Source organism: Sinocyclocheilus grahami, unplaced genomic scaffold (genome assembly GCF_001515645.1).
Source record: "Sinocyclocheilus grahami isolate Dianchi unplaced genomic scaffold, SAMN03320097.WGS_v1.1 scaffold141.1, whole genome shotgun sequence".
NCBI classification, from domain to species: Eukaryota; Metazoa; Chordata; class Actinopteri; order Cypriniformes; family Cyprinidae; genus Sinocyclocheilus; species Sinocyclocheilus grahami.
Genome location: NW_015505320.1, coordinates 770,852 through 786,118, shown reverse-complemented (window position 1 = coordinate 786,118; position 15,267 = coordinate 770,852). Strand labels below are relative to the sequence as shown.

General features: G+C 38.2%; 1 protein-coding gene across 1 annotated transcript in view; it reads left to right on the top strand.

The window, feature by feature from the left end:
- The first annotated feature begins 2,163 nt into the window (after positions 1-2,163).
- insra (insulin receptor a) overlaps positions 2,164-15,267 on the top strand; it is a 67,876-nt gene continuing 54,772 nt past the window's right edge. Inside the window, exons 1-2 of the mRNA XM_016280491.1 lie at positions 2,164-2,815; positions 9,780-10,328. Of these exons, the coding sequence (XP_016135977.1) occupies positions 2,740-2,815; positions 9,780-10,328 (625 nt within the window). The 5' untranslated portion in view covers positions 2,164-2,739. The remainder of the gene's footprint in view (positions 2,816-9,779; positions 10,329-15,267) is intronic.

The window sequence follows — 15,267 nt, the reverse complement described above, 5'->3', positions numbered from 1 at the left end:
ATTACTCACATGTTTTGTTTTTACTGCATCTATTTGGCAAAATCCTGCATTACTAATACATAACAATATGAATATTCTTGTAAGCATGTTTTTCATAAATACAGCTGTTGCCAACACATAATTACAGATACTAATGCTGGACAGTGTGAGGCTGGAAGTGCAAGTCAGATTTTAGACTACACTGTCTAAAGATTATTTCCATTATCACAGAATAAACCCTGACAGTAAAGCATAATGACCGGCTGGCTGTACATTATCTCGCTTTTAACACGACTGCTTACCTAATACACAACAAGTAAATTGACATGAAATATTGATTTGAGCTGAAGTCATTTTATTATGAGATTAAAGAGACCACAGGGCATCCATGATCACTGAATTCAATCAAGTTAATAAGTTCAGTACTCTTTGTACTTAACATTAAATTACAGTTTATTAGGTTGTAGATTTAGTGTAAATTGGAAGTAGCTAAAAATGTTGATTACCACAAAAATATTTCGACTTTTAGAAAAGAAAAAAACAATGTTATGGGGCATGTTTTTGGAGTAATTAAAAGCAGAAATGTGAAGTTTATCTTTTCATAAAAGCACTTACATTTACTCTTCTGTTGAAACTTGCGTATCTTTAGCTGTAAAGTTTTTCTCGTCATTTATACAGGATTTTTATGGTTTATGGCTTTATGTTATAATGACAGTGAGACGGTAAAATGTATAACTTCACACAGAAAAGGTTAGTAAGCGATTTTTCACACTAAAACTGTTAACATGCATATTGTTTGTCTTGTGGCTATACGTTTGAAACTGGGTATTTTAAAGTTTACAGATCTGCCCCATTCACTGTAACGCAGATTTACAGTGTTTTACCAGGACAAGATTCACAACCAGGAACAAGAGTAAATAAGTGTTTTTTTCTATGCCCTGAATACCACATAATTCAATGTCAATGCATTGCCTAGAAGCCAGTGTTTTAGAATATGCAAAGTGCACGCCAATGTTTAGTGTGCGGCGCACGCTGTCTCGGTCCACCGTTCCAGTCCATATTTCCCCTGTGCTCGATCTGCCTCTCTGGCGGGTCTTGTTTACTGGCGCAAAGACAGGAAAGGGGATCCTTGGACGGAGGATATATGCACTAGCTACAACCAGCGTGGGGACAAAAAAACACACACACGCACACAATTTTCTTGCATTTTATTCTCCTCGATAGAGTTAAAGACGAGTAAGTGGGCTTTGTGGAATCAGCTTCACTTCGTTGTATTGATCTGTGAAGCAAGGCAACTGCTCGCCAGCAAAGCGACGCAGAAAGACTGCACGTGGAGCATTTTGTGCTGGAAGTCTCGCGGAAATCTCGGCGACTGCAGTGTTTTCAGCAGACACCTCCAGAACTGATAAGATTCACTAAACTGCCAGCTTAGAGGCTCGCCGCGAGGAATAGTACGGAGAAACTACCGCGTTGTGGCTATACGTTTGAAACTGGGTATTTTAAAGTTTACAGATCTGCCCCATTCACTGTAACGCAGATTTACAGTGTTTTACCAGGACAAGATTCACAACCAGGAACAAGAGTAAATAAGTGTTTTTTTCTATGCCCTGAATACCACATAATTCAATGTCAATGCATTGCCTAGAAGCCAGTGTTTTAGAATATGCAAAGTGCACGCCAATGTTTAGTGTGCGGCGCACGCTGTCTCGGTCCACCGTTCCAGTCCATATTTCCCCTGTGCTCGATCTGCCTCTCTGGCGGGTCTTGTTTACTGGCGCAAAGACAGGAAAGGGGATCCTTGGACGGAGGGTATATGCACTAGCTACAACCAGCGTGGGGACAAAAAAACACACACACGCACACAATTTTCTTGCATTTTATTCTCCTCGATAGAGTTAAAGACGAGTAAGTCAGCTTCACTTCGTTGTATTGATCTGTGAAGCAAGGCAACTGCTCGCCAGCAAAGCGACGCAGAAAGACTGCACGTGGAGTATTTTGTGCTGGAAGTCTCGCGGAAATCTCGGCGACTGCAGTGTTTTCAGCAGACACCTCCAGAACTGATAAGATTCACTAAACTGCCAGCTTAGAGGCTCGCCGCGAGGAATAGTACGGAGAAACTACCGCGTGTGTGACCCGTAAACGCACTACGGCGAAAGCTCGCAGTCAGCAGGAACCTGGAAACCCGTTACGAAACCCTGGACATCTTGGATGATTTGCAGCAGCACTATCTGCAACTTATAAGTCTGTAGACGGTTTATTAGAACTATAAGATCTTTTCATCTGAAAAATAAATCGAAACCGCAACAAAAAAGACGCCCAATTGATTATTTCGGCCTGCGCTCGGTGTGCGCAGCCATTCCTCCCCGTACTCCGCCAGTTTCCACCTTTTTTCCCCCTCGCCAGGCTTGTAGCAATCTGCGCAAGTGCTGGACAAATATATGCAATCGATCGGAAACGATGCCGTCCGCGTGCTTTATAGGTGTGGATTGCTTCACAGTGAATGAAAGTCGCAGCACGCATTGTCGTTAGCTTCGAGCTCGAGCGCCAGCATCAGTCAGTGCGTGCGACAGCAGAGCGGATTGAACACGTTGAATTTTCCTCCGCCCATTTTTTCTCAGGGGGGTGACAGAGGGCTTTTTCTGTTCTTTTTAGTCTTTATCTTCCAAAAACAACACTGGACTATTAAAACAGATCGTTACCCACACCAGGACGTACTCGGAGGGGATTTTTGGACAGATTTTCGGTTTCCCCGGGGTCAAAATGCGGCTGCGGACTTTGATTGTTTTGGTTGCGTCTGTCTACACGGTTTGCAACTGTCAACAAACAAATGGAGAAAGTAAGTGTAACTTAACGGCTTTGTTTTGTCTTTCACATGGATACGGATTTAATACTATAGGAGTCTTGTCTGTTTAAATGTTAGTATACAAACGTTATCGAGCGCTCTGAACGGGAAAAGGGGATCGTAGCTCTTGACCACTGTGACACATTTGGTAAAGCAGAGCCAGACAGAAGGACATTGCAGGGCAAGGGGCGAATAAATCAAATATCGGGTCGTTTTGACTTAGACAAATCGTTTCAAACTGGCTTTAATGGTACGATCGATTATCTGGAGTGTGCGCCTTGACCCTAAAGCCAGATTATCGATCGTTTGAGGACAGCATTGATCTATTTGTAGCTCGAACTGCTAGTAAGGCTCGGGAATGGTTTTCAAGTTCAGCCAGGCCCCTGTTTCATGCAGCCATTTGCAGCGTTGACACAGTTGCAAGAGGATTCTAAATCCTAATCAGATCAGTCAAGACCTATAGGGCTGTGTTTTTATTTATTGTTCAGAGAAGTTCAAGTTTATTTGTATAGCGCTTTTCACGATACAAATCGTTGCAACGCAAATTAAGTTTTTACAATATTTAGTGGTAGCTTATCAGTGTTGACTGTCAGTTAATGTACATATGGCAGAAATGTACGGACAAATCAAGAAAAGACGTAATCAAACACGATGAACACTATTAACAGCAATTATTATATGGTGCAAAATGTGGTAGTTCTGTATGTTGTTTCAGGGTTGGCATCATCCGAGGTCCTGAAACCTGACTGGAGGCTTGTGATCCGATCTTTATAAGTTTGGAAAGTGCGTTTACTTCGGCAGCAAACTAGTACTAGAGCTCGCAGATGTCCTTTTAAAATTGAGCTTTCTGCACAATAAAACCATTGTAGATTGATATCACCGGGCTACAAATTTTATTCGCAAACTACTCTAACTATTAGCAGCGGAAAAGTCTTTATTTATCAGTCACTTATTTTATGTCAAGTCAAGGCATTGCACTTTGAAGACTCGTTGTATGAATAAAAAATGTTGAATTGAATGCTGAATATTAGATTGCTATAGTTTATCTGTATGCTTGATTATACAGAGTATATTTTAATGTATAGTGACCTATGTAAATGCTTAATATAGTTGGTATTACTTTAGTAGTAATATTTTATATAAAACACTCAGAATAAAAATGATTACTAAACGCATACATGCTGGTAATTGGTTTTAATTAGGCAGTAGTCATTTAAATGATTGTATAATTAGGTACCACTTGTTGTTTTTTAGTGGTCTTGGAAGACTTCCTGCAAGAGCTAAATAAATATAAGTATGCTTTTGACACACTTGGCTGTGTTCAGCTCCAAACAAAACATTGGCTTATCTTCAGTTTGCTCAACAAATGAGTTTTAACATATTTTTTGGAAAGTAAAAAATACAATAGTATTTTTACCATTAAGGTTTTTTTTGTCTTGTTTTGGAGAAAATCAAATGAAATGCTCCAAGTTGCACGCTATCATTAGGAGCATTTCAGATAATTTCAGGCCTTATTTGTTGATTTGTGAGCTGTGTTAAACCCCAAGCACATTTTTTCTTATCTTGTTGCTCTGCAGATTTCTAAATATAGCATTGGTTTGGATGAAATTTATGCATTCAAAGTTCTGCCAGTTTCCATTTTGAGACTCTCTTCCATGTGTCTCACGGTTAAGCTACTGTATATCAAAACAGTATGTTTAAAAACTCTGTTAGGTTTTAGGTTAAGACCTACGTAGGTTTGAAAATAATAACAAGCACTGTATGGAAAGTTACAAATGAACAGACTGTTGGCTCTCTCTGTAATAATCTGTGGCTTTAATCAGCCTTTTAATTCGTATTACACTCTAGGCCTCTTTCAGAAAAAAATAATCTTTTTGTACTGAATTGAATTCCTGTTTGTTATTTAAAAAGTTGCTTGGCAAAATTTTCTTTATCAGCAATTCAAATCTGTAAGATATTCTACGAAAAGAACATATTTAGAGTGTGTTGCATCTTTGTGTCTTATCACAGCATAGTACTCAGCAGTAGACAAGTCAACACCTGGGAGTGTATGTATGCCACCTTTTTATTAAAACTGAAAATAAAAGATTGAGTAATATCGAGAAACCAGTTTGTGTGAGATTTTAAGGGCAGATTGAACATAAACAAGTTGTGTAATTGCTAAGTTGGCCCCCTTCTTGTTCCTCTTAGGCTTGTAGTGAATCACTGTAGGGAAGAGTGGAACTATTTTAGGGCCTCAGTTCAGCCTCGTCAAGACTGTAAATCTGCTCAGAGCCCAGCTCATCTTGGAACATTTATTAATTCAAAGTTCAGCTTCTATCTTACAGTGGGGTTGAAAAGTCTGATACTGCTAAATTGTACTTTTTTGATTGAATACATTTTTCTCTATTACGAATTATAATCCCAGTGAAACAATTGAGTGAAAAATTAATAAAAAAGGAACAAGATATTTTTGTTTGTTTTGTTGGTCACCCTTTTGCTGCAATGTCAGCACCACACAAACTGTGTGAAATCCCGAAGTAAAACCTGACGATCATGTTTTCAAGCTTGATCTGAGAATGATTTAAAGAGCATCTTGTTCTTAAATGGAAACGAGGACATCTGAACTTTTGTACAGAGGAGTTCACTTGCTCAGTATCGCAAATTTCCTAGTTTGATTATTGACTTAGATATAATGAAGAATCTTTCTAAGTTTCTTTTATTCAGATTGTCAAAATATTTCTTCATATGACTTCATATTCAAAAGAATTAATTTATTTTATTAACCTGGTTTATTTCTAAAATAATATTTTGATTCCCAGATTTGCAATATTGTCTCAGATTTTGCACCCCTCTGACTGTATATAATTATTAATAATAAACTATCCTTATTGGTTTACACATTTTGCTTTTTTCATGTTTAATTGCTTACTTGCGCTTGCAATGCTAAATTAAAAATGTAGTGTATAAATTTACTCTTAATTGTCCAATGCCGTCTGTATGTCTAGTTTTACTATCTATCGTATTTGCTGTCAGTCAGCTAGTCTGTAAGTTTTTATTTGGTCAAATGAATAGTACAGCTGTCACTCTTAACATTCTTCTGTCAGTCGTGTGTCTTTACAGACACGGACAGCACATGACAACATAATTTATACCTCTGCAGACTAGAATCCGAAACCGTTTGACTGAATCACCTGCTTGGTTACATTGCTAATATCCAAAAACAAGTCATATATAATTTCGTAATTGCTATGTTCAACCTTGTCAAGTCTTGGCTGACATGGCATGACCATTGAAGCTGTGAGAAATCATTTTGAATGTATTTGCCACACGCTTTGTCCACGTTACTCCATGCTTTCTCAGATCTTGCGGCTCATTGTGCTTCCTGATTGTACACATTGTCAGTTTCTATTACGATCACCTCATTCAAACCACAGATTAAAAGCTTCCCCTTAAGAGCCTGTTATTTGTTCTGTTTTAAAGTTCGTCATAGCTCTTCAAGGTGGTTTTATTGTCCCACAAGGAGGTTACTATTAATTCATATACTGCTGTATCATTGTGAGTGGTTTACAGGATATTGGTTAGCAATAATTCTGATTGTGTCACGATCATTTAATCTTCTGTATATTTATTTCATTGTTTGCATTCAGTGCTTATATTCATTATTACTTTGAAATTATTAAGAATGTGTTACTGGTTCAGCTATATTCATGCTATTATGAAGTTGACACAGAATGTTAATTTTTAAAGCACATTTATGGGTCATTTTTTCCAAACAATAGTTTGTCAAATCCCAACCTTTCGAGTTATTGTGATTTCACATGCAGTTTGTCTCTCACAAGTTTTAAAATAGATTCAGCTAGTTGCAGACTCCAATCAGAACTTATTCCGCTCATGCAAATTCTTGTGCAACAACTGTTATAACCCCCGCTTTTCTTCTGATTTCAAGTGTGTGGCCAGGGACTTACACACTTTAGCGGTGGAAACTCGCGCAGTAATATTGTTCTTCTCACTCAGTTTGAGGACACCACAGCAGCTGGTGTGCAGGTGCATCTTTAAATCATCCCGTGTCTAGACTCTCCTCTGCGCTCACTGTTATTGGTTGCCCATTCATTCTGTATGCTAAATTTATTTCCTGTAACCTTTTTTCACAGGGGTGAGGTGTGTCACTATGGTGTCACATTTATGCCCCCAGTGTGTTCACATAAATTATGTAACATGCTGTAATATGTTTTAAAGTGTAAAGATATGAAGGATGTTCATAATGGCAGTTTGGCCCAATGCACAAAGCACGTCTGAAGCAAATTCATGATTTTTAAAGTAATAATGAGAATGAGATTGTTTGAAATTATTATTATTGAATGGATGTTCATGTGTAAGTCGCTTTCTTACAAAGCCATATTGTTAAATTACAATTCGGTTTAATGGGTAAAACCCAAAAAAGCAGATGAATACAAACCAGCGAAACCTCAAAGAGGAAGTGGGATGAGAGATGTGGAGACCTGCCTCTTCTGCTTTTATATGGTCATACTTAGTTCCTTCCCGTGTCCTGGTTGAAATGTTTGCTATTGTTTGTCTTGTTTCAGAGGAAAGAGAGTACTTTGTGTGGTTTAGCCGTTTGCTGCGTTTATTTATTTTTTTAATTCAAGAATATTTGCATTGCATTGAAGCACGATTTATTTTGATCTCTTAATGGTGGCTGCAAACACACTTATGCAGATTGAATGCATATTTCAATCAATATGTCAGGTCGAAATATACTTTTCAGGTCGGTTACAAAGCAGAACTAGCTGCAGAGAAAGTCAGAGAAATCAGCATTGCCATAAATCACTACCTCAATTACATGCCTTTTCTTCTTCTTAAACCTGTAGTTTACTTTAAGATGAACCTGTTAAAGTTATGATTTCTGTTTTGATCTTTTACAAATGAAAAATGCTTTTTAACGTATTTTTTCATGGATAAATCAAACAAATAATGTGTACCCTGTATAAAATAACACCTTTGTAAAACTTGCTTTGAATAATTCAGTGTTAAAGTATTGAGTATATTGAGTATTAATTGATTTTAAAATGTAAATGCATGATTAAAATTTTAGCAATTCTTGATTAAAAAAAATCATCCAAACTGACGCAGCCACCTCTTAAATGAATGCATGCTAATAACTTAAATTATTCATTGTTAGATGTTGTTCAGGGTTTAAATTTGTCTAGAGTGTCATTCAGAGATTCATTGCATAAAGTGAATGACTACACACAGTCAGCCAGGACACATCTCATTCTCATCTCACTGTGCCGCCGTTCCTTTCATGTGCTTCAATGATAGTCTTTTCAAGTGCCTGGCACCCCATTTGTACATGGTGTATTAGGAGTGTGGTGCTAAAAATAAGTGTAAGCGTAGAGGTATTGCACATTGTGTGTGTCTGCTAGAGAGAGAGGACGCACATGTCAGTAGGGTTATACTACGTGTTTCAGTTTCCCCGTGCTTCAAAACTTCCGGACTGCCACATTTATGAATCCCTGTGGTGGGGCCACTGTTATAACTAATGTAAACAAGTAGCCAGTGCAAGGTATTTTTGACCTTCCCAATGTCTCATGCTGTGACTGCCCAGTGTTTAAAAGGTCTCGGTTATGCATGGGCTGACCGCTCATCAGAGTTCATGTATGCGTGTAATTCATGTAAACCCTTGTGGAATCTTTTAAGTCATGAGCAGCAGGGGTCGTTTTTCATTTAAAGGGGACCGGGGAGCTAAAAGGACACAATTAGATGTGTAGCATCCTAGGTATTATTATTGTTTATGATTTTGTAACCGCTGTTTAATTGCATATTTGTGTTCTTTGTTTTGTCAATTTTTAGTTGTAGTTTTTTTTCAATATTTCATAATGTCATATTCATTAATTAATTAGTAGATAGAAACGTTTGATCATCAACTAAAAACATTTTAGTTGATGATAATGTGAAACATTTTGTAAAAACTAAATCTGTAAAAATATCTGTCTATAATATGTCTTTCATTTGTTTATTGTATACAATTCAAGCATTGTTATTTTAAATATTTATTATTTATTTATTATTCTATGAATATAGCCCTTTTTTAACCTTTTACCCTTTTATTTTCTGCCTTGAGGGCAATTTGTTCTGCTGCATGAATTACGATTACACGTACACGACAACAAATACAAAACATCAGTAATACATTAAACATAAATAATAAAAAACAAGAAGTCTAAAAAGCTACCTCTTTCCATTAGAATTGAGCAGGGTTGATAGCACATGGTACAAATGAGAATTTTAATCTATTTGTATAGATTAACTTTGGACTTGAAATGCTTGGATGCTGTTATGGCATTAAATGATAAATAAATAAATCTGTCCATATATCTATACATCCATCTGTCTGTCTGTCTATTTATCCATTTATGTGGCATTCTCTCATACCTTAGGCAAAGCAATTTTGGTTCACTTGAGAAGCATCTCTCCAGCTCATACAGCACTGGAATGTGAAAAGCACACAATATTACAACGTACAATTTCCCAAAAGGCTGCAAACGAACAGCGCGCATCTGAAGTGACTCTGATGGAAATAATGCATTATTTATCGGCTTTAAGATATCGGCCAAATTTTCTTATCAGGCCGATACCGATAACAGAAAAAATGAGCATTTATCGGCCGATACCGATATGGTGGCCGATATATCGTGCATCCCTAGCTTTTATTATCTTCATTAACTATGTTATGTCATATGAAAGGCATCAGCTCAAAGGGAGAAAATTGAACAGTGCGACAGAAAACTTTATGTAGTTCTAATAATTTTTTTATGGTTCTGTATATGATCTCCATTTTCACATTTTGTTTTTGTTTGTTTATGCTTGTTACAGAATAAAATCCTGTTAAATTGAAGGTCATCATCTGTAAGCAAATTTTGCTGTACATTCTCACCGAACCAATTTTAAGATTTTGCTGTCTTTTTTGTCGTTGCAGTTTGCTCAAGTAAAGACATCAGAAATAATGTGACCAACCTGCGGGTGCTGGAGAACTGCACTGTAATCGAAGGCCACTTAAAGATCCTGCTCATGTTCACAACCAAACCAGAGGATTTCCGTGGCCTGAGTTACCCCAAGCTGACAGTAGTGACGGACTACCTGCTCTTGTTCCGTGTTTACGGCCTGGAGAGCCTCAGCAACCTATTTCCCAACCTCACAGTGGTGCGCGGCAATAATCTCTTCTTCAACTATGCGCTCGTGTTGTTTGAGATGCTGCAGCTGAAAGAGATCGGCCTTCACAGCCTGATGAACATCACCCGTGGAGCCGTGCGCGTGGAGAAGAACCCTGACCTCTGCTACCTCTCCACCCTCGACTGGTCCGTGATCCTTGACTCGGTCGAGGACAACTACATCGTGGCCAATAAGAATGATCGAGAGTGTGGAGACGTCTGCCCCGGCACGGTTCAGGGCAAAACCACCTGCCCCCTCACCACCATCAACGGGGACTTCAGTGAGCGCTGCTGGAACCAGAAGCATTGCCAGAGAAGTACGTAACCTAAAGCACTTTGTTTTATTTTAGTTTTGCGCTTTTAAACCATCATGCAGAATGTATTTACACCCTCAAGAGGAATCCCACTCGTTTTCGCCTCCCCCTTGTCATCAGATAATTGTTTCAAATCTCCGTTTTCACTGGCGCATTAGGGTAATAATATTTATATTACCATAGAGTCTTGAGATGTTTTGAGAAGTGAGCGGAAAGTTGTCAGGGCCCTGTGTGTGTGTGTGTGTGTGTGTGTGTGTGTGTGTGTGTGTGTGTGTGTGTGTCAGACTGTGTTGGCAGTACATTCACTGGTTTCTTTCAGCAGTAAAGGCGGCTAACAGCAACCATCCTGGAAGCAACAAGTCAGGTGATAAGCTGCAGTTTAGTAAGCCAAGTTTCTGTGTCAAAGCCTGAACCATGTTCCAGATTATGACGCAACTCCCCTGTTTGTGCAGTAGTTCGGGGTGTGGGTGGTGCTTTGTGTAGGTGTTTGTGTGTGTTTTTTTTACCTGTCAGGATCCATTGGAGTGGCCAGTCGCACGTTTTGAGCTGGTCTGCAACCAATGAACCCGTCTGCAGCAATTTGTTCCGTCAGTTCAATTCGAAGTACCAAAGAGCTTGAGTTTTGAACACAAGGAAGAACTTTACATATTGGTGCAAAGCCCTTGAGCTCACAATTACGCAACACATGGGACACATCGTATAACTGTTCTTTGAACCAGCTGTATGGTGTCATGTGTGTCTTGGAGGCATGATCATGTTTTGTTTGGTTATGGTCTTTCTGCGGCCCCATTTTAAAAAGAAAATACTCTCCTCTCTAGCTGTGTTTTCTAAGGCAGATGTGCGCAATTCGTTTTCGGGCAGAAATCCCTTTGTCTTAAGTTGGAGGAGGGCCTGAGTCTCTAGTGACCAAAATAAATATGTAGAGATGGGCTCTTTTGACTTGTGACAGTTCTCTAGCAACCATCCAAACAATATAGCAACATGCTAAAACCATTCCAGTGTCAATATGTAACTCTAGTATTGCTATTAATATACACGGTAAATATACTGCAAATGAAAACTTTTAGCAGGGATGCATTGTTTGTTCAAAGGGACAGTAAAGACAATTGTAATGTTACAACAGATTTATATTTCAGATAAATGCTGTTCTTTTGAACTTTAGTTTTTTTTCAACATTGATAATAATGAAAAATGAGCACCAAATGTACATATTAAAATGATTTCTGAAGGATCATGTGATACTGAAGACTTCAGTAATGGCTGCTTTGCCATCACAGGAGGAATAAATCACATTTTAAAATTGTAGTAATATTTCACAATATCATTTATAATTGACCAAATAAATGCAGCCTTGGAGAGCATTAGAGACTTTGAAAAACATTCAGAAAACAATAACGGTTTTCGTAATGCTGCTTTATCTGTTCATGTGCAGTTGAGGGACAAACTGCCTGTAGGTGATTAATGCAAGAGTAAAGATAGACTGAAGTCCTTGTTAAGTGCCTTGATAATATCCTTGTTTGGGCTGCTTTGACTCATGTCTGCTGAGTTGCAGTTGTACAGTAGGGGATGGAGTTTTTGGCCAAAGGCGGAGATTAAAAAAGCATTATCTAATGATAGAATCAGTCCTGGCCTGCTGCTTGGTCTGTGGTGATGGACTTGTGGTTAGGGGTCCAATATTGCTTAGAGTGTGCAGCAGCTTATAAAGCCACAGAGCACTAAAGAGCAAAGAGATACTGTAAGATGAACGTTGTTTTCAAACAGTTTTGATTTGTGTATGTTGCACAGACTTCATAGTGTTTGTTGTGTGTACCGCAGGAATTACGCTCTCCGTTTATAATGGATTAAGAAGGTAGTGAACCGTAAAGTTCCCTTTTTGGATGTTGTTTTGTGGATTTTGCAGAAATGGCTGATTGTGTAGGTACTCAAGTGAGTATATTTTGTGCAGTTTCATGAGAGGTTTTCTGCCATTTGGCACTTGACCTCAAGAGCTAATTCTGGCAATAAGTCTTGTCTTGTTTTCGTCATCCATGTTGTAGCAATGCCTTAAGATGTTGTATTTAGGCCCTGTTCTGTGGCTTGACAGTGTATTTCAAAACTATTAATGTAGTAATTTTTATAATATTTTTTTTCTTATTTTCATGACCACATATTGTTGCAGTATGTGTACTTTAAAAAAAGCTAGCTACACTGAAGATTTTAAGATTATTGAAGTGCTAAAACAACAGCATCTACAATATACATTTTCCCCTCTTATATATACATTTTAACCTAAAATACTCTTTTTTGTGGATTTTGCAGAAATGGCTGATTGTGTAGGTACTCAAGTGAGTATATTTTGTGCAGTTTCATGAGAGGTTTTCTGCCATTTGGCACTTGACCTCAAGAGCTAATTCTGGCAATAAGTCTTGTCTTGTTTTCGTCATCCATGTTGTAGCAATGCCTTAAGATGTTGTATTTAGGCCCTGTTCTGTGGCTTGACAGTGTATTTCAAAACTATTAATGTAGTAATTTTTATAATATTTTTTTTCTTATTTTCATGACCACATATTGTTGCAGTATGTGTACTTTAAAAAAGCTAGCTACACTGAAGATTTTAAGATTATTGAAGTGCTAAAACAACAGCATCTACAATATACATTTTCCCCTCTTATATATACATTTTAACCTAAAATACTCTTGGGGGGGAAAAAACACTGTTTTCTGTGTCCTAGCTACTGAATACCAGTTCAAAACTGGGCCACTGACATCTCTCATGGTTGATCTGATCACAGGTGGTCGGCTGAGATACATTACTGTTTACACTTGGCATTGACGTGCATCTCAGATGTGTCTCTTGTAGCCACTTGTGATCAGATTTTGTTGAGAGGAGAGCCTTTGAATTCATAGCTGCATACATCACTTACTATATCAGCTTGTTGCTGCGTAAAGGAGCCACAAAGGTGACACACTGTTAATAGTATAGTGATAGTAAAAGGGTATTTTTGTGCAGTTTTAATAACAATAACAATAAACTTAAACTTTTAATTTCACAGTTTAAGTTGGGAATTTAATGCTCAAAAAGTGGTTAACAAGTAATAAATTGATTTTAACTACTGCATAAATGTAATTGAGTGCCATAAAATCCCCTAAAAATACTAAATATTAAATAAATAAAAAAACATTATAAGACTAAATCATAGTACATTAATTTCTTTATCTTTAAAAAAAAAAATGCAGCATCAGAGGGTTTAAAGTTTGGGGTCAGTAAAATAAAATAAAAAAAAGAAATAAATGCTTTTAATCATCATCAAGCATGCATTGAATTTAAAGTGTCCGTAAAGACATTTGTAGTGTTACATTTATTTCAGGATTGGCTTATAAATAAAACGTTCAAAAGAGCATACTTTATTTAAAATAGAAATATTTTGTATTACGCTTTCCACAAAAATTATTTCCTGAATGATGTTTTCAGCAAGTTAGTTTCTTTGTAAGATGCGTTTAACTGGCAAAGTGTTTGTTTTGTTGGCAGGTGAATTATTACCATTGGTTGCTGTTATTCGGGATGCATAAACATTTACTGTTTCTGTACATTTAAAGCACATGAGGGCTTCTACACAACGTATCAATTTGATGAGCTCCATAATAGAGCGTTAATCACAGTGGGATTAAGCTGTTAGTGAGGTGAGTTTTCCTCGCTCATTAATCCCTCTGCGTGGAGGATCTTACACGTACTGTCTCTCTCTCTAGCATTCTTGCTCATTTGCTAAGGTCCCTTTATCCCAAATGCCTCTTTGCATAATATTGAATCACGTTAAGAGATTTTGTCTTACACACACGTCTATCCAGCTGCTGGATTTCAACAGGAATCCAAGCGTGTCCCTCGCCCTCAATCCTGCACCACTTAGAGGGAGTTGCAGAGTTGCATTGCTTAATTCTGTCTGTAGGTGATCAGCGGCAAGTGCAGCAGCTGCGCACCCTTCCTTGTGTGTGATCCAGAGAAAGAGGAAAGTTACTGAGGACGGCCAGTTTAGCAGGCCTCTTGCGCAGCTGCCTCTAAAAGAGAAGGAGGGAAAGAGATAGCAAGAAAAAAAGCCTGTCGTAACTGCGCAGGGACGTGCTGCCAAAGTTTCTTTTGCAGATTTCCGCGGTTTTGTTGGCAGCCGTACAAAAGCGGTTTTGTTTCATATTTGGAATAGTTTTGGAATTGTTGGCACTGGTTTTTCCTGAGCAGCTTTTGCTCAGTGAACATATTTTGACTGTTGGAAGCAGTAAAACTGATTTAAATCTATCGCCATTGAGGAATTAATAAAGTCTGACAGTAGATCAGGCCCTTTTTTGGGGTTTTTAAATGCCTGATGCTCGCTTATACCAACCAACTGCGCCAAACTGAATAACCGAGCATCATCCTGCACGATGACACAGCAATGGGCCTGACTTCTTGTGCCCGCCAGCTGCCCTGTGGGGAACTCAGTCATTATATGGGCAAAACGGGAACCGTTGAAGGACGATAATATACTTGAATGCTTTTCTAAAGGCACTCGTGTAATCATGTAAAGGACAAATGAGGAGAACATTGGTGATTTGGGAACAGTTTCTGCCCATTCTTCATACCAGTGAAGTTCACTGTCTGTGTAGGCTAAAGTCCATGTTTTGTGTTAGATCTGTTAGGGGAGCGCCATGGCTTCTGTTGAGTCTGTCAGCCTGTGCTGAATGAGGCTGGGCTTCCCCCAGCACTGAATATTTTACACACATTAAAAATTATCTTCGTTATCTGTCCTCAGAGGGGATTAGAAACACAGCTGGGATGGAGAAACAGTAATTTGACTGGGAGAATAGAAACACTACATGTAGCTAAATGTTGAAATTTGTGGCTTAACGTCCACCTCCCTGGTGACAGATTGTATTTGGCTTAGAGAATTGGCTCATATTTGATTAGCTAATATAGTATGTTTCTTTTTTTTAG